Here is a 20,264-nt window from a genome sequence, read left to right as displayed (position 1 = left end):
AAAATATTTAATTGGGTTTCTGCTAGGAAAGTGAAAAATATCGGAAAAAAATGAATAACTGTTACAGGAACAATAAGATTTCTGTCTGACACATTTCTTCTTCAAAAATGCATCTATTTATGCCTTGGTATTTAAACTTCCAGACTGAATGATTCGAAAGACAATAAATATCATAAAATTCTTCGATTATATTCATAAGTTTGACTTATTTCTGTTTTTGTTACTGTATTTATTGTGGTTCAGAAAGTCAAAGTTTATCTTTATTAGATCTTTACCGTAACAAGTGAGGTTGTCAGTACTGTGTTGCCTTATTGCATGTGATTTTTATTACGTTGTGTTGAGGGATACAGTATAATCGAAAATTTAGGACCGAAATTAAATTGTTGGCAGTGAATTTCAGAGTATGACAAGTACTCTGAATATGATGGCAATAGTGTTTGATGAGTATTCTGTTGTCATTACGAAGAAACTTCAAAATAATGACACGAGTTCACTGTGACATTATAACTAAGGATATTATTAAACTCAAGGAAGACGACGGACACAATAGTTATGAACGTAGCACGGTGAAGACGGTATGATGTTACTTATTAATGTGATACCCTGTAACTTCGTCGGATCAGTTTCAGTACCCCTGATATATATTTGTATTTATAGCGAGTAGGAATCTTGTTTTCCCCGTGATTTAGGTTAAGTGTTATATATTTGTTTATTACCTGATTTCACAGATTACATCCGCTTGAGAATTACGAAGTACAAAATGATGGAAGATTTACAAGGAGCTGACATATGCCGTGTCTGCCGATCGGAGGGTTCCCCAGAACGGCCCTTGTTTCACCCGTGCATTTGTACTGGAAGCATAAAATGGATACACCAAGAGTGCCTAGTTCAGTGGATGCGTTATAGCCGAAAAGAATACTGTGAATTATGCGGTCATCGCTTTTCATTCACACCTATTTATTCTCCCGACATGCCCAGGCGTTTACCTTTACGGGATGTAGCCGGCGGTTTGCTTACAAGCATAGCTACAGCTGTCAAATATTGGTTACATTATACGTTGGTAGCTGTTGCGTGGCTAGGTGTTGTGCCTCTTACAGCGTGCCGTATCTACAGATGTCTCTTCACCGGCTCTGTCGACTCGGTGAGTACAAATTTATTGTGAAAAACTAATTGTGTAAGAATGTACAATTGTGGAGTAAAGAAGTAGGTATTTTACTCCAGTAATATGACTTAATAGTTTGTCGAAGAAATATTGCTTTGCTTATTTAAATTTATATCATGGTCAGTTGGTAAGGAGGACTCGTTTCATATTTGATGTGTGATAGATGCCCAGTATCGAGTCACTCAGCTTTTCAGCTGTTCTGTGCAGAAGTTACTATGATTGGAATTACAGAAAGTTATTAACAATAATTTGATTTGAATACTGCCTTTATTTGGTATTGTTTTCAAATATATATTAAGTCCCACAGAGTTGTGTGTACATCTCACAGTAACAAATCTGTCAGTACAATCTAGTTGTCTGTGACACTCATTACGGCACAGTGTCCTTCTAGCAGCTGTATATTGTTAGTCCTGTGTTCAGTTTTGTGTTCTGCAAACATATGTATGTAAATATAGTTTGAACAAATTGTGGGACTAGTGAACAATGTAGAATTGTGCCGACAGCCCCATGGTGTACACAAAAACATCATAAAAATAAAATATGACAGGTCTGAGTTGTAGGGAAGCTGTTAATGAAACCAAGAATGTTCTTGTTATTAATGTCATTAAACATAGGCCTATTACAAACTTTAAAATAAGAGTGCAGTGGAAAAATAGCTGTTTTGATCAGGTACTATGAGATGTGGAATGTATAGAGAAGACCGATTATGTTGTGCTATATATTAGTTTGTGTGCCACCTCACAACTAGCCTGTCACCTTCCAACCTAACCTAGACCTCAAGCCACGCTAAAGTTCAGTGTGCCATCACAATCTTGTAAAAAGCTTATCTAAGTCTATTGTACATCACAACCCAAAACATAGTGGATCATTATCTCCACTAGACCTACATAGGTCTAGTAAACAGCACGATCTAAGCTACTACCCACAAGAACTAAATTAAATGTTATATTTACTATGAAATAGCCAATAAGAAAAAAAAAATATTATGAGTGGCATCAAAGCAAAATGTCAAGTGAGGTAACTTACAGGAAAAGAGAGAGGTACAAAGATGAAGGATTCACTAAGTAATTTAAAGTAGTGATACATTTTAATGGGAGGAAGTATAAAGAACTACATTGTTTTGCCTACTAAAAACTTGTTTACATTCTGTTGAAAACTGAAATGTGTGATTTTACTTATGTAACGTACGTAGTCCTTCTTATAGGTCAAATTTTTTGTTTTCAGTTTTTCATTATACTGTAATTGCAAATGTTTTGAAATGAAGTGATAATAATAGTGTTTGATAAGATCCAGATTAATAGATGAAAGCATTGACAGTCAATTAAAAACATTGTATTGAAAGAGGTATTTCCTTTTTTTTTTGCAGATCCTGACTTTACCCCTTGACATGCTCTCCACGGAAAATATTGCATCGGATGTTTTCCATGGTTGTTTTGTTGTGACCTGTACATTATTTGCATTCATTGGGCTTGTGTGGCTAAGAGAACAAATACTTCATGGTGGCGGCCCAGATTGGCTGGAGAGGGACAACCACCCTCAACCTTTGGCAGATGCACCAGCCCCACCTGCTAATCCTCCACACCATCCTGACAACAATAATGTTCTACATGGTGGTGGTCCAGATTGGCTGGAGAGAGACAACAACCCCCCAGCTGTGGCAGATGCACCAGCTGCGCCTGCTAATCCCCCACAGCCTCCTGACAACAATGATGTCCTTGAACAGGTAATGTGTGTTAAAAACACTGAATGTGATAAGAAGTGTTTTAATGCAGATGTTCGTAGATTACAGGGTGATAGAAACGTTATTAATATTTGCTTGCCTAAACTGACAGGCAGGCTGTCCAAAGCATGTGGAAGGAGAAGGTTGTTTGGTGTGACATTCATGAATGAAAATTTAGACTCATTTCATATCATAGTGAGAGGTTTCAGTTATGATGCATGGAAAGTGCAATAGCTAAACATAACATACAGATTATTAAGATTTATTAAAATAATGACAATATTACGAAAAAATTAGATTGCTACTCACTGTATAATGGAGATTCTGAGGTGCTGAAAGGTACAACAAAAAGACTGCTAACAAGTTTAGTTTTTAGCCAAAAGGCCTTTTTCTGCATTAGACGAAAAACCACACACACACAAACACACAGGATGGTCCATTGATAGTGACTGGGCCAAATATTTCACGAAATAAGCATCAAACGAAAAAACTACAAAGAATGAAACTCGTCTAGCTTGAAGGGGGAAACCAGATGGCGCTATGGTTGGCCCGCTAGATGGTGCTGCTATAGGTCGAACGGATATCAACTGCCTTTTTTTTAAAAAAAAAGGAACCACTCTTTTTTATTACATATTCATGTAGTGCGTAAATAAATAGGAATGTTTTAGTTGGACCACTTTTTTCGCTTTGTGATAGATGGCGCTGTAATAGTCACAAACGTATAAGTACATGTTATCACGTAACATTCCGCCAGTACGGATGGTATTTGCTTCGTGATACATTACCCATATTAAAATGGACCATTTACCAATTGCGGAAAAGGTCGATATGGTGTTGATGTGTGGCTGTTGTGATCAAAATGCCCAACGGGCTTGTGCTATGTATGCTGCTCAGTATCCTGAACGACATCATCCAAGTGTCCGGACCATTCGCCGAATAGTTACGTTATTTAAGGAAACAGCAAGTGATCAACCACGTGTGAAACGTCAATCACGACCTGCAACAAATGATGATGCCCAAGTAGGTGTTTTAGCTGCTGTCGTGGCTAATCCTCACATCAGTAGCAGACAAATTGTGCGAGATTCGGGAATGTCAAAGACGTCGGTGTTGAGAGTGCTACATCAACATCGAATGCACTCGTACCATATTTCTATGCACCAGGAATTGCATGGCGACAACTTTGAACATCATGTACAGTTCTGCCACTGGGCACAAGAGAAATTACATGATGATGACAGATTTTTTGCACACATTCTATTTAGTGACGAAGTGTCATTAATCAACAACGGTAACGTAAACCGGCATAATATGCACTATTGGGCAACGGAAAATCCACGATGGCTGCGACAAGTGGAACATCAGCAACCTTGGTGGGTTAATGTATGGTGCGGCATTATGGGAGGAAGGATAATTGGCCCCCATTTTATCAAAGGCAATCTAAATGGCGCAATGTATGCTGATTTCCTATATAATGTTCTACTGATGTTACTACAAGATGTTTCACTGCGTAACAGAATAACGATGTACTTCCAACATGATGGATGTCAGGCACAAAGCTCGCGTGTGCTTGAAGCAGTATTGAATAGCATATTTCATGACAGGTGGATTGGTCGTCGAAGCACCATACCATGGCCCGCACGTTCACCGGATATGACGTCCCCAGATTTCTTTCTGTTGGGAAAGTTGAAGGATATTTGCAATCGTGATCCACCGACCACGCCTGACAACATGCGTCAGTGCATTATCAATGCATGTGCGAACATTACGGAAGACGAACTACTCGCTGTTGAGAGGAATGTCGTTACACGTATTTCCAAATGCACTGAGGTTGACGGACAGCATTTTGAGCATTTATTGCATTAATGTGGTATTTATAGGTAATCACACTGTAACAGCATGAGTTCTCACAAATGATAAGTTCACAAAGGTTCATGTATCACATTGAAACAACCAAAATAAAATGTTCAAACGTACCTACATTCTGTATTTTAATTTAAAAAACCTACCTGTTACCAACTGTTAGTCTAAAATTGTGAGCCATATGTTTGTGACTATTACAGTGTATCTATTACAAAGCGAAAAACATGGTCCAACTAAAACATTCATATTTCTTTACGTACTACACGAATATGTAATAAAAAATGATGGTTCCTATTTTAAAAAACACAGGTTATATCCGTTTGACCTTTGGCAGCGCCATCTAGCGGGCCATCTGGTTTCCCCCTTCAACCTAGACAAGTTATGTTCTTTGTAGTTTTTTGTATGACACTTATTTTGTGAGATATTTGGCCCGGTCATGATCAATGGACCGCCGTGTGTGTGTGTTGTAGTTTATGCAGACTAAGGCAGTTAAATGACAAGTAAGAACTATTTAAGGGACAAAATAAACTTTTGCTTTATTCGCACAACACACTTTAATACATTTGGCTACGCAAATATATTATATTGCCCATCAACAAATACGGAACATGTATATTCCACATAGTCTAATGCACTCTGCACATCATATCTTGTGCGCCACTTTGCACACTGGAAAATGTATGTTCACATGTCTCCAACACTCCCCCTTGAACAAATATTTTTCAGATACTCAACACTGTACATGCCAGGTTAAACCATAATGTTTCACCAGCTTCTGAAATTTGTCCTTACTGAGAGGCTTGGTTAGGAGATCAGATGACATTTCTTCCGTGCATAGACAACTGAGGATTATATTTCCCTGTCCCACATGATGTCTTATAAAGTAATGCCTTACGTCAATATGTTTGGATCTTACACTGGTGGCATTATTTTTTGCCAGTTTAATAGCTCCCGTATTGTCAAAATACCATAGTTGGCTATAATGTTGGAGGAGATTCTATTTCACTCATCAGTGTACAGATCCAAAGAGGTTCTTGGATTGTGGAGGACAAGGCCATATATTCAGCTCTACAGTACTCAAAGTAACAATTCTTTCCCTCTTACATGACCATGGTATCAATCCTCCCATTACTCTAAAACAACTTCCATTGATGGAGAGTCTGCTTTCCAGCTCATTTCCCCAGTCTGCATCACTGTATCCTTCCAAATTTACATTTCCAGTTTTAGAATATTTTAACTTATAATCAGCAGTTCCATTTAAATATCTGAATATTCTTTTGACTGCCATCTAGTGCTTTTCTCTTGGATCACTGCAAAACTTGCTTACTGCACTTGTGGCAAATGCCATGTCTGGTCTGGAAGTCTGTGCTAAGTACAGTAGACTTCCTACAGCTTCCAAATATGGTACACTTTCCTTACGTTTCTTGCCATCATCAGTTATTAGCAGTTTTGCATTAGTTTCCATAGAGGTAGAAATAGGTTTACAATTTTCCATATTGAACTTTTCTAAGATTTTTCTTGTGTACAGAGATTGATCAGTCCATAATTCTTCACTATTGGTACTTCTTAGAATCTTCATGCCTAAGTGTTGATTAATTTACCCTAAATAATGCATATTAAATTCTGACCCTAACTGAATGAGATTTTCACTCTGCAGCGGAGTGTGCGCTGATATGAAACTTCCTGGCAGATTAAAACTGTGTGCCCGACCGAGACTCGAACTCGGGACCTTTGCCTTTCGCGGGCAAGTGCTCTACCAACTGAGCTACCGAAGCACGACTCACGCCCGGCCCTCACAGCTTTACTTCTGCCAGTATCTCGTCTCCTACCTTCCAAACTTTACAGAAGCTCGCAGGAGAGCTTCTGTAAAGTTTGGAAGGTAGGAGACGAGATACTGGCAGAAGTAAAGCTGTGAGGGCCGGGCGTGAGTCGTGCTTCGGTAGCTCAGTTGGTAGAGCACTTGCCCGCGAAAGGCAAAGGTCCCGAGTTCGAGTCTCGGTCGGGCACACAGTTTTAATCTGCCAGGAAGCTTCTGACCCTAACTGTTCTCGAAAAAAGTTCATCTGGCTTTCACTATTGCCCATGATTGCAATTTCTTCTTTTATGATATGTACTTGATTCTGCCTTTGACTGTAACATGCCTAGTTTTATCAAAGTTTTACGCAAACATTTATTCCAGCAATGCCCACTTTGTTTTAATCCATATATGCCTTTCTTCAAATTGCAAATTCTCCTTTTCCCTTGATAAGGTCGCTTAACTTCATCAGGTGGAATCAGATATATTTTCTCTTCCAGCCTTACATTCAGGTAGGCTGTTTTCACATCCATTTGATGAATTAATAAGTCTTCCCTTACTGCAAGAGCTAAAAGGTATCTTCATGATGAAGACTTCACCACTGGTGAGAAAGTTTCATTGTAATCAATTCCTTCTATCTGGGAATATCCTTTAACTACCAACCTGATTCTGAATATTGGTATTGCACTCTCAGGATTTTTAATGTTAAAACACCCATCTTGTTTTTAGGGGCTTTTTATTTTCAGGCATGTCAACCCGTTCATATACAGTATAACCTCGTTAGCGCGAACTCGCACAAGACGAACTCATGGTTAACGCGTAAAAAATATTGGTCCCGCCAGGAATACATTAGTTCTTATGGTATGTTTTATTGGTTAACATGAATTTCGGTTAAGGTGATTTACGAACTCTGTTTCAGTTCCTAGCATAATTAAATTTCACTGTAACACAAACTTCCGACGTTAGAGTATTCTGAAGCATAACTTTTTTTTTCCGAATTGAATGTAGGAAATGTAGCTACAAAGCTAATTATACTTCTTGTTGACTTGTTTTTAACGTATTGTAGGTCGGTAACTGTGATTATCACCTCAACAATCAGCGTATGCTGTACATTGTAAAACATTCAATAATGTGTGCAGCAGCATTTAGGAATGTACTCAGTGCCAGATTTGACAGGTGTCCTGTTAATCGTAGCCGTATCGAGTTGGAATACTGAATAAAAACTACAGTTACAACCAGTACCGTAGCACGCGAAAATGGCAAAGAGGAAACAGACATCTCTAAATGTACAGTTAAAGCTTAAGATTCTAGATGAAGTGGACTGTGGTACCAAGAAAACAGCAATTGCAGATCAGTTTGGAATACCTAAATCTACTTTATCTACGATTATTAAGAATTGAGAAAAAATTATTAATGCTGCGGCATCAGGCTCGGGAAACAAATCTAAACGACTTCGTACCGCCAAGTATGAAGACATCGATGCGTTACTGCTAGAATGGTTCACTCATATGCGTGCATCTAACATACCTTTAACTGGCCCTGTGATTCAGTCAGAAGCAAATGGTATTGCAAAAGATATGGGCATTGAAGACTTCCATTGTTCTGCTTATTGGTTGTATCAGTTCCAAAACAGACATTCAATTTCATCTGTACAAATTTGTGCTGAAGCAAATAAAGTTGATGAAGAAAGTGCGAACAGCTCGTTGCATGAATTCAACCGAGTGAGGGAAAAGTATGCCTCGTGTGATGTGTGTAACATGGATGAAACTGGATTTTTGCACAATCTTTTTCCAAATCACACCCTGAGGATAAAAAGTGATAAGTTTCACGGTGGAGCATGAAGCAAACAATGTGTGACTGTTGTTCTGTGCTGTAACGCTGACGGCAGTGAGAAGTTTCATCCCTGGATTATTTGTAAACCCGAGAAGCCAAGTTATTTTAGAAACATAAGTATGGACACTTTGCATCTACTCTCCCCACAAGAAAGCTTAGAGCGATGGCACATCATTTTGCAAGTGGCTTCTTCGTTCCGACAGTCGAATGGTTGCTCAAAATAGACATGTTCTTCTTATATTGGACAGATGTACTGCCCATAATGTTCATGATCTGAACCTATCCAACATAAAGGTTCACTTTCTTCCACCCAACGCTACAAGCCGCCTTCAGCCTTTGGACCAAGACATAATCTCTCTCATAAAGAGAGCTTATCGTAAGCGACTTGTAAGAGCTGCAATTTGTGCTGCTGAAAACAATAGTGCAACCCCAAATTGGTATCTGCTTGACACAATAAAAGCCATCGCAGCAGCGTGGAACTCTGTATCGCCACATCATATATCGAAGTGCTTTAACAGAGCTTGGAGACATAGCAACACTGAAGATGTCCACGAGTTAGAAGATGCCACGTCACCTGCTGAATGGACAGTTCTGCAGGACGTTGCAAACCCTGGGATTAGTTTCGAAGAATTCATTTTTGTAGACGATGATGTTGCCATATGTGCTTCTGTGGAATCGGATGTGCCAAAAGCTGTGAACGAGGTGCAAGAAGGGCAATCAGAAGAAAGTGAAGAGAAAGAGAATACAGATACCATTCCACCTACCCGTCAGGACTGTTTAGAACGGTTCGCTTCAACATCCGACATCACTGCTAGGTTTACGGATGCTATCATTAAAATTGGTTGTGAAATTACAAAATATTATCGTTCCAGTGAACGTCAGTGAACCATGACCGAATTTTTTCCAAGAAAGTAACTTACATAATTTGTGAGTACTTGGATTTTACAATCACTTTATAGTGTTATAAGTCTACAATAACGTGATTGATAGTGTAGTGTGTTACACATTAGTATACTGCTGTACATGTATACTTACTAAAATCTATGTTTTTCACTTAACACAAACTCCTGATTTTTTGGTCCCTTCAGATTCGTGTTAACGAAGTTTTACTGTATATTATCCACAAAAGATTGCAGCTCCTTTTCAATAGCCTTTTTTCCAATCTTGAGCATTTGAACTTGATAAAGCTTCATCAACTGTGATTGGCTCATTGTTGATTGTTTAGGCAGCATAGATTTCATACTCTGGATATTCTTTTGGTTTTGCTATACGTGAAGACCGCCCTAAACAGACTTCCTCTATTGAATCTTTTTCCTCAGTTTGATTCTTGGGTAGCCCATCAGCTTCCTCTTTTTTTCTTGTCTTCCTCTGTTTCAGTTCCCATCTCTGTTCCAGCACTATCACACATTATGCTTTGTTGCATTACTGTATCATTTTGACTACTTTCCTTTATTTTAGCTCTATAATCCTCTAAAAATACTACATCTGTACTACTTATTATCTTCTTATTCACAGGATTATAAAATCTGTAACCTTTTGAATCCTCAAGGTAGCCAACAAAAATATTTTTTTGAGATTTTGCATCCCATTTTCCTCTTAATTGTTTTGGAATCTGAACCATGGTTCACATCCAAAGACTTTTAAGTGCTTTAGATCTAGTTTCTTCCCAGTCCATACTTTATAAGGTGTCATGTGTCTCACAGCTTTGGTTGGTGATCTGTTAATTAAATACACAGCTGTTGACACATCCTCTGCCCAAAAACACTTACATAGCCCAGCATCACTTAACATACTTCTTTCCTTTTCTACAATGGTTCTGTTGGCTCGTTCTGCAACTCCATTCTGAGGAAGACTGTAGAGAATGGTAGTCTGATGCCTAATAACCATTTCATTCAACTGTTACTTAAACCATCTGTTTACATATTCTGATCCATTGTCTGATCTAATAATTTTAATTTTCTTCCCAGTCTGTCTTTCGACCATTTTGCAATAAACAAAAAAATACATCATTCACTTGATCCTTGCTACTTATAAAATAAGCATACATGTATCTAGAAAAAGCATCTATGAATGTCAGGAAATAGAAGCTACCTCCTAAGGATTTATTCTCCATAGGTCCACAGAGATCTGAGTGTATGAGTTGCAAGCCTTCGGTAGATCTGCTCTGACTTGTTTAAATGGCAGTCAAGCCTGCTTCTCTTGCAAAACACACCTCACATTGGACATTATTCATTCCATAATTTTCCATTCCAGTTGCCATATTCTTCAGTAAAGTCATACTTTTCCTATTCAAATGTCCAAGTATTCTATGCCACAAGAAACCTTTTGCAGCATCAACAGAGTGATTTTCTGTTTCGGCAGTATTTTGAGCTGTATTCACTTTGTAAATACCCCTTACATTACTTGCAATAGCTACAATATAACCACAAGTCTATCACTTGGCTCCCTCTGTATCGAAGATAATTTTATTACCCTTCTTTACTCTTTCGCTTACTGACAACAAATTAGTTTCAATATTCTTTACATAATGTACATCATGAGCAGTAACAATTTCCTTTTCCCCATTCACAAGCAAATTAAGATCCCCTTTTCCTGCGAATTCACACCTTAACCTAGATCCATCAATTGTGAAAATTCCAATGTCAGTCCTTGACTGAACATCATGCAAACCTGACGGAGCTTTGGTAATGTGCACAGATACTCCAGAATCTAGGAAGCATTCTGCATGATCGTCACTTGCTTCATTAAAAGAGTAAAAAACAGAAAATGCCTCACCTTTATGGGTAGTCTTTCTCTCAGGACTACTAGAATTAATACTTAACTTTTTGTTGCACTGTGAAGCAATATGTCCAATGATCTGGCATCTGAAGCATCTTATTGGCTTCTTCTTCTTCTTCTTCTTCTTCTTCTTGTAATGGGTATTCCCGAATTTCCCAAATCCATAATCATTGGCGAATATTTCTCTGGTAGTCCAGCTAACAATAAACTTCCAGTCCATTCATCTGCAATTTCAAAACCAATATTCCACAGACGATTGGGGATTGAAATTATTTTATTCACATATTCAGCCATGCTTTTACACTTATTCAGTCTTGTGGTTATCAGCTCATGAAGTAATCCTACTTTTGTGGTTAAACCACCATCTTCAAATATGTTTTTCAATTTGTTCCATACCTCCTTTGCTGATGTAGCCTTTTCTGTGTGAACATAATTCACTGGATCAATCAAAAGGATTAGTTTTGATTTCACCTTCCGATCCTTCGTAGCAAAACTTGATTCCATAGGTTCCAGTTTACCGTTTACGGCATCCCATTTCACTTTAATTCAGTAGCTGGGCCCTTAACCTGTTGTAGTTTATTCAGATTAACACAGCTAAATGACAAGTAACAAACTATTTAAGGGGCAAAATAGGCTTTTGCTTTATTTGCACAACACATATTAATACATTTGGCTATGCAAATATATTACGTTGCCCATCAACAAACACGGAACATGTATATTCTACAGAGTCTAATGCACTCTGCACATCATATCTTGTGCACCACTATGCATGCTAGGAAATGTTTGTTCACACATCCCCAATAACTCACTCACTCACTCACTCACTCACTCACTATTGAACCCTACCTTTCCCAGCACCCTATGGATTCCGGTGTCACCTCAAACAAATCTGGGATATGGCAATGCGCACCCGCATGACACTATCCTATGCCAACCTATCCATTTGCCATCTAGAGGAATCCTTTCCTAACCACCCATAATCCCAAACCCCTCACCTGGTTCAAATTCATTGGTGACATCTTCACAATCCAGACCGAGGGTTAGGACACCTTATCCACATTCCTGCAGAACCGCAACACCTTCCGCATGCACTTCACCTGGCCCTCCTCAACCCAACAAGCCTTTTTTCGTTGATGTTGACCTCTACCTCAAAGGTAGCTATATGAGTACCTCTGTCCATACCAAGCCCACTAGCCACCAGGAGTACCTCCACTTCAACAGCTGCTACCTATTCCATACCAAGGAGTCCCTTCCATATAGCCTAGCCACCTGTGGCTATCGTATCTGTACTGAAGAGGAGGAAATAAATCATGGGCCTCACTGAGGCCTTCACAGATTGTAATTACTCTTCCAACATTGTCTGGAAACAGATGTCTTGTGCCTTATCTTTCAAGCCTTCCACCACGTCCCAAGATCCCACTGTCCGGCCACAGAGGAGTGTTCCCCTCGTGACTCGTTATCACCCAGGACTGGAACAACTGAATCACGTTCTCCACCATACCTTCAAATACCTCACATCATCCCCTGAAATGAGGAATGTCCTCCCCACTATCCTTCCCACCCTCCCACAGTGTACTCCATCGCCCATCGAACCTGCATGATATCCTCGTCCATCCCTACTCAACCCTGGCTCTCAACCCCTAGCCTTATGGCTTATATACTTGTAATAGACTTAATGCAAGACCTGTCCCATACATCATCCTGCTGTCACCTACCCCAGTGTGATCACAAGCATTACGTAGTCCATCAATAGCAGGGGTACCTGTGAAACTAGTCATGTGGGTACCTGTGAAACTAGTCATGTGGTCTGCAACCACTGTGGTGTGTTTTACGTGAACATGAACATGACAACCAACAGGCTGTCTATTTGCATGAATGGTCACTGACAAACTGTGGCCAAGAAACAGGTGGACCACGCAGTTGCTGAGCCCGCTGCCCAACATAATGTTCTTCATTTCAGTGACTGTTTCACAGCCTGGGCCATCTTGATCGTTTCTACCAACACCAGCTTTTCTGAACTTTTCAGGTGGGAACCCTCCCTGCAGTAAATTGTACGTCCCCATAACCCTACTGGCTTCAACCCTCGTTAGTCATTGTCCTTGTCCATCTAGTACTTCCCTGTTCCTATCAGTTTTTTTACTTCTCTTGTTTTCTGCCTCTTCCCTGGACACTCCCATGAGCAGCACTTTGTAATCCCCCACCCCCACCCTGCTATCACTGTCCCTCTCAGTCCCAGCCTCCTCCTTTCCCCCACCACCCAGATTGCTTATCCCATCAGTCGCAGCTGCTCGCAGAGTTGCCTCGACTTCCAGGGACAGTGGTCATATGAGTGAGAGTTATATTTGCGCATGCGCACCTGTGTGTGTGTGTGTGTGTGTGTGTGTGTGTGTGTGTGTGTGTGTGTTTTGTCTAATGAATGCAGAAGAGTGTGTTTTTGCCAAGCTTAACTTGTTAGCAGCCCCCCCCCCCTCCCGTTATTTTTTCCTACTCACTGTTTCCACTCTGTATTGAGTAGGAATCTATCCTTTTCATAATGCTGTCATTATTCCATCCTGGATTTTCCATCATTAAACTTGATAAAAATTTTTTGCAGCAGATTAGTTTTCGGGTTGGGTATTATCAGTGTGATGTGTTGTTTGTGGTTGGAGATGTAATTTTATGTTTAGTTCTTTATCAGTAATGAATGACAACAGGGTACGCAAGTAGGCCTGTGCATTCTGTCAAGGATTGTTGGTTGGTTGGTTGGTTACGCTTTGATGGTTTTTATGTATTCTTCTAAGATTGTTTTACTTTTGTGATGTTTTAAATAAATGTTTCATTTTAAAATGGCATGTGATGTTTTGTTAAAAAGGTCAGTTGAAATGTCAGATTCCAGAGTTGTTGAGCTGTTTGTGGTTTTGTGATGACGTGGATTTTGTTTGAGCTGTATAGGTAGACTGAAATTTCCAACATCAGGTTTTACTCGGTCTTTTTTTTTTTTTTTTTTCCTTAAGAATGCCACTATTATGAATATTTTATGATGATGATGTAGTCACGAAGACTGATATGGGTAACCAATTTTGTATTTGTGTTCATTCTTTTTTAGACCATTTGTGAAGAGGAACATTAAAAATGAAAGTTTTGACATCTTTCTTAAAGCTTTAAGTTTTGCAGAAAAAATTTCTTGAAGCAAAATGTTTTGATGAAATAGTGTCATGATGCTCTAAAAACAGAGTCCATTATTTTTGTTTGTTTCACAGGAAGCACTTCCCATGGTAATAGGAGCATTTCTTGGTGGTGGTGGAGGTGGTGGGGGTGTACCTCCACCACCAGTAGCTGGTGCAGAACTTGGAGCTTTCCTTGGTGGTGGTGTCCCTCCACCACCAGTGGCTGGTGCAGAACTTGAAGCTCCAGCAGATGTTTTAGAAAATGGGGGCGCTGAAGGGGACGAGCAGGGTGCTAATCAGGGAGCTGATGAAGGCAACTGGAATCCTATTGAATGGGATCGTGCAGCAGAAGAGCTCACATGGGAGAAGCTTTTGGGCTTTGACGGGTCACTTGCATTTCTGGAACACGTTTTCTGGGTTGTCTCTCTCAACACACTCTTCATACTGGTATTTGCATTTTGCCCGTATCACATAGGACATTTTGCAGTTATGGGATTTGGTCTACAACAACATGCTACGGCATCACGTTTTGAAGGACTTGTAACAACACTATGTGGGTATGTCATGATAGGCCTGGGACTTGTTGTGCTACGCACTATAGCATCTCTTCTGGGACTGAGACGTTCGAAGAGAATTCTTGGTCTTTGTTATGTTGTTGTTAAGGTAAGTGACTACTCTATATTTTATTAGAAATTAGGCTGTTAGCAGCAGTAGATGAATGAGTTGCCATAGGATCATCATTGTTTTCCGTGATACGTTATTATTATGCGATGATAGTGTGCATCCTGAATAAGTGATAAATGGTTTGATAAGTGCCTTATTTATAACTAAGGAAGAGGACTGTAATGGTGGACAAGAACTAGCAACAAATGAACACACTGATTAGGGAAAACAGCTATATGTAGACAAAAATCATGTAATTCCTTCATAAAAGAGACAGAACTGGTGAAATAGTGATGACAGATTGAAGTGTCTTAAAGTGTGCTGTTAGATATCATGGCCATTGATTATGGACTATTTATAAAATGTGGCTGGAAAATCCCTGTGCTTCCTCCCTATAATCCAGCTTTAACTCCTGATTACCACCTATTGGGACTTTTGAAGTATCCCGTGGAGGGGGGGGGGGTCGTGACATGAATTTTGGCTCCTCTGTTGGCATCAGAAAACCAATTTTGAGGATCCCAGAACTATATGCAATTGAATGGAAAATGCATTGAAGAATAAAATTGTTTTAATATTCAGGCATATAAACTTTTTGTTGTTTTTCGTGGCTTAGAAAATATGATCATGACTTTTTGCTTTTTCTCACATTTCAAACTCGGGGGAATTGTCATGACACACAGGAAGATCAGTTGGAAAGCCCAGGCATAACTTCTGGATTATTAACTTTTTCTCATACTCGGATACTAAGGAGTATACCTGTAAGAATCTGCATTGTGTTAGAGTAAGAACTGAAGACCTCCTCTCTGGTTTGACAGGAAGGGTAGCAGATGACTAAACTTTATGCAGTACAGCGGGAAGAGTGCATTATCATATTTAAAGGAGATATGTGGGTGTAAAGGGTGCAAAATTTAGTACACAGTCCTGCCACCTCTGTCAGCGATAATGGCTCTAATCTTGCTAGGTATCAAGTCGTGTGAATTCCTAAGGGATCAAACTGTAAGTATCAAGTCGAACTAAGCTTGGACGGTAGACATAGGTTCATCTTTCCGTGCTACTACAACTCTATACTGGAGTTCATCAATTGTATTGGCTGGTTAGTGGTGGCATGCCAGTCCATCAGCAAACCATGACCAGATCTTTTCAGTGAGTCAGATACCTGGACAACATGCTATCCTGGGCAACATTCAAATACTCTCTTTATCAAAGATCAGAACAGCAAAGGTAACATGTGGTCTTGTGTTATTTTGTTCAAATATAAAGTCACAAAGATGTCTAAGGTACACCACCGCCTTTATTCTTAAAACATTTGAAACACAGTGCTTGCTGCCCGAACTAACAGCCATATGAACCAGAGGTCATCTTCTGTAACCATAGCACTGTTTCATTGTGCCAGATGTTAGACCCATGTGTCAGTGGGTGGCCTCTGGCAATGTTAGTCCTCCTTGGAGCCTTCATGTATGCAAATGTCCATCTTGTTGCTGTATACAGAAAATAGGAATCATCTGGAGAAATGCTGCGGTGCCACTCTTTTGCATACTATGTTGTCATTGGGGCCATGTTTGTTGGTGTGCCTCTCTCTGTTGCTGTGTCATCAAGGTACATGATATAGAGGCAGAGCCAAGCGAACAATATGTCTTATCGCATTAGGTGGTAATAGTGTGGGTGCTGAGATCCTGCCCTCCTGAACCCATTGATTCCATGTTCAGATGACAGTTACAGGATCCCGTCGTGTGGAAGCAACAAAATTGTAGAACAATAAACTGCATTCTCAATAGACCGTGATCCTGGCACTGTCAGATTCCAACACTTGCAGGTGAGCATTTCTCCGTGTTACACAAGGTGTAATATGATCTTGCCAACAAAATCTGAATGATAAATCCACTGCATAATCTGGCCTTATATACTTAATGTAGAATTTGTTACTCCAACCTACATTGAGTGGATGGACTGAAATGCTAATCATTTGCATACCCAAATCTATAGTGTAGTTCATGCCAATTTTATGATTGTTAAATGGTGCAGTTTTAATTGTTAAATGGTGCAGTTTTAATGGCCACGAGTTCAGCATTCAAACTTTAATTAAATGCTTATTGTGGCTTCCGTTACACATCAGAAAATTTGTATTGCCAACTTCAGCAGTCAGTCATGTAGAATGGACACTGGAACAACCTAAATGGTAATTACATATTCATACTCTAATTTTGTGAACACATCTGCCCAAAATGAAATTGCGTAATTACGCAAGACTTGCTGGTGTCAGTATTTCAGCTAAAAAAGTCTGATTGATAAAACTGTGTACAAGTTGAATTTCAGTTCTGTAGTGGCAGTCACAACAAATCATATTAAACCATACAAAAGAGTGACATATTACATATTAGTGACTAGAACTGGTGGAAAATGAATCTGGGTAATTGTTTACATTTCACACAGTTTCGCTTCCAAACCATGTATTTAAGTGTTTGTACAATTTGACAGAGATGAATCAATGTATAAAAATAACTTTTGTGTGTTCTGCAGTAATATCGCACCCATCTGCATGCACATACAGGACTGGCCCGTTCTCAGTCTTAAGTCAGTCTTGTCTTTGCCTGTCTCTTTTTTCTTGCATTCCTTCCTTCCTTTCTTCCTCTAAGCACTCAAGGAATCACATAACTTGCAATTGTTGAGTGAGTGTATTGTAGGTTTCAGACTAACGACCAGCACACTGGATTCACAACATTGATGGAACGATGGTAGATACATCAGACTGCGACTGTAGCCAACTACAGAGATGTTAATTTAGTTATTGCTCACCATGCATTTGAATTTTATCATTGCTATCACATTGCTTACTCAAAAAGAGAGAGACCCACACTAGAACACTGTTTAGTTACCATTCTGTGTGATAGGAGTAGAATTTAGAGACAAAGTTTTGAGCTTCTTTGTGCCATGAAGTGCTAGTAAAATAGAGTACAGTGAAAATTAAATGTAAGACTCTTCTTCAAAATGAATTATTAGAAGGGAAAATTGGTGGTAGTACATGCCAAATAACTATTCTGATTACCGCAGTGTTACTTGCTTCAGTGCCCTGCGCACATTGCTCGTGTGTGTCCCACTCCCTGCTGAATGTTTCCACAAGTATTCCCAATCAGAAAGCAGATCTATGCCCTTTGTTCTCTACTTTAATAAATATTTAATATTTGTGAGGCAGACACACAGAGATCACAGCTTTGCCATTGGAGCCAAGACTATTATTATATCGTGCTACTCTTTGGTAACTTGTTTAAACAATAGTTTCTTAAATTGTTGAGACTGTCAGTTCCTTTTCTTTTCTATATCTTCTGTTGTTTATTTTGAGCCCACAGTGGAGCTTAATTTGTTAACTTTCTTGAGTAGGGTAACTCATATTCCCTTGCAACATGTGATGATACTTTGCTAATTTTTGTGTAGGGCAGATGAATTGAACATTTCTTCTTTTCATCAGGTTCTGCACAAGTGTGAGATGTGGCCACACTCTAGATTTATAACAGCTGATGAAAATGACCAGAGCTGAATCATCATCTTAGACTATCCATTTGTATAGATACTTCACAAATGTAAATGTGAATGTTAACACAGAAATAATGTATTTACTGGGCATAGCATCCTTAAGAGATGCATTTTCCAATTTTTGGTAGCAGCTAGGTTGTTTTCCATTAATGCACATGATGTTGCAGTGTCATTGTTACCTAGTCACATTTACAACAGTTTTTATGGTTTTAACCCTATGCTGAAGTATCGTAGTAATCCATGTATGCTTTAAGCTATATTGCCAGAGCAATTATTGATTGAAGCTAATTTATTTTTAGTTGATATGAGCTGTTCCTTATATTTTTTATCCACTGCACGAATTCAATTAAAATTTACTTTTCTTTGCCTCTGTCCATTCCTTTCTGTGTTTTTTTTTTTTTTTCCCCTTTCTTAAATACATTTTTTGCATTACGGTTTGATAGGAATAATCTATTGTGATTCATTTTGCTACAGGTCTCGTTGTTGTCCGTTGTAGAGATTGGGGTTCTCCCTCTAATATGTGGATGGTGGCTCGATATTTGTTCGTTATCAATGTTTGACGCCACTTTGCGAGACAGAGAAACCAGCTTCCAAATGGCACCTGGGACATCCATGTTTATACATTGGCTTGTAGGAATGGTATATGTGTATTACTTCGCCTCCTTTATTCTTTTGCTGAGGGAGGTTCTGCGACCTGGAGTGTTATGGTTTTTAAGAAATCTGAATGATCCAGATTTCAGCCCAATACAGGTATGAACATATGTATATTTGTTTCTTTTTTCACTTGTTAAAAAGGACTTTTCATTTGTTACAGATGTGTACATTGAGAAAAATATAAATACATTGTTTTTAGTGTGACTGTAATATTTGTTTATGAGAGAGAATTTTAGTGGCACATGCTAGCAATGCATTGACATTCAAATGACAATATTAAACAAGATAATTGACTTCTTCTAGGTGGGAGCAAGTTTTAAATCTCAAATGGAATGGTTCCCATAAACAAATTCTTGATTATTTTCCTCCTCAACTTCTTGACTGATTATTTGACTGTTCTGAATTGCATGATCTTGATGTCAACAGTCCATTAAATTCAGACCTTTATCCCTTTTTGTTGGAGAGTAACCTTGATTGCATGGATGTTGCATATGACATGCTGATGTAAGAATTATGTGTAGTGAAAAAACAAAAAACAGGCTTCCTCTGTAGCTGTAACTGTTTGTTGGAATGGTTGTGTATCAACAGGTAGCCCATGGATGTAATAGAACCTTTCTAAGTTGGCCTGTTGATTACATACCAAACCAGTCTTGCAAAAATGTGTGAAGAGACAGCAAGAGAGGTATTTGTATGGGATCATCAAAGAACAAGAAATGCAGAAAGCTGATAGTGCAGTGTAATTAGTTCAATGACTTTGGAAGTTGGAAATTACTGGCTTGGACAGGAAGTGTAATATGTTTTTGGAGCATTCAATGGTTTATTGGAAACAACAGATGTATGAAAAGTTGACTGGAATTTAGAGCTGGAGATGTAAAGTAAATGTTAATTTTAAGCACTCAAATGTCAGGCACTTCTAAGGTTTAAGGAACTGAGGAGTGCTCAGGATTACAAAACAGAGTTATAATAGAGACGAGAATCTCATAAAGCATCCGCTGACGCTAAACATACGGGCCTGAGGTATGGAGCCTAAGCTTAGTATAGCTGTTCCTCCAAGATCCTCATGTGTTGGAATGGTGTTGCATGCAGGCATGCTGGCGGTGACGTTGGATGTTCCTGTGGTAC

The 20,264-nt window shown here is 39.1% G+C and overlaps 1 protein-coding gene across 2 annotated transcripts in view; it reads left to right on the top strand.

The window, feature by feature from the left end:
- Nucleotides 1-301: 301 nt before the first annotated feature.
- Nucleotides 302-20,264, top strand: part of LOC126251430 (E3 ubiquitin-protein ligase MARCHF6) — a 39,366-nt gene continuing 19,403 nt past the window's right edge. The window contains exons 1-5 of one of the 2 annotated variants that reach the window (XM_049951848.1): nt 302-575; nt 729-1,141; nt 2,529-2,885; nt 14,391-14,960; nt 18,963-19,238. In XM_049951848.1, the coding sequence (XP_049807805.1) occupies nt 761-1,141; nt 2,529-2,885; nt 14,391-14,960; nt 18,963-19,238 (1,584 nt within the window). In that variant the 5' untranslated portion in view covers nt 302-575; nt 729-760. The remainder of the gene's footprint in view (nt 576-728; nt 1,142-2,528; nt 2,886-14,390; nt 14,961-18,962; nt 19,239-20,264) is intronic. The other variant, XM_049951849.1, reaches the window with a different exon arrangement.

The sequence above is a fragment of the Schistocerca nitens genome, chromosome 4, assembly GCF_023898315.1.
Source record: "Schistocerca nitens isolate TAMUIC-IGC-003100 chromosome 4, iqSchNite1.1, whole genome shotgun sequence".
NCBI lineage: Eukaryota > Metazoa > Arthropoda > Insecta > Orthoptera > Acrididae > Schistocerca > Schistocerca nitens.
The sequence above is the reverse complement of the archived record's forward strand: the minus strand, read 5'-3'. Positions and strand labels throughout refer to the sequence as shown.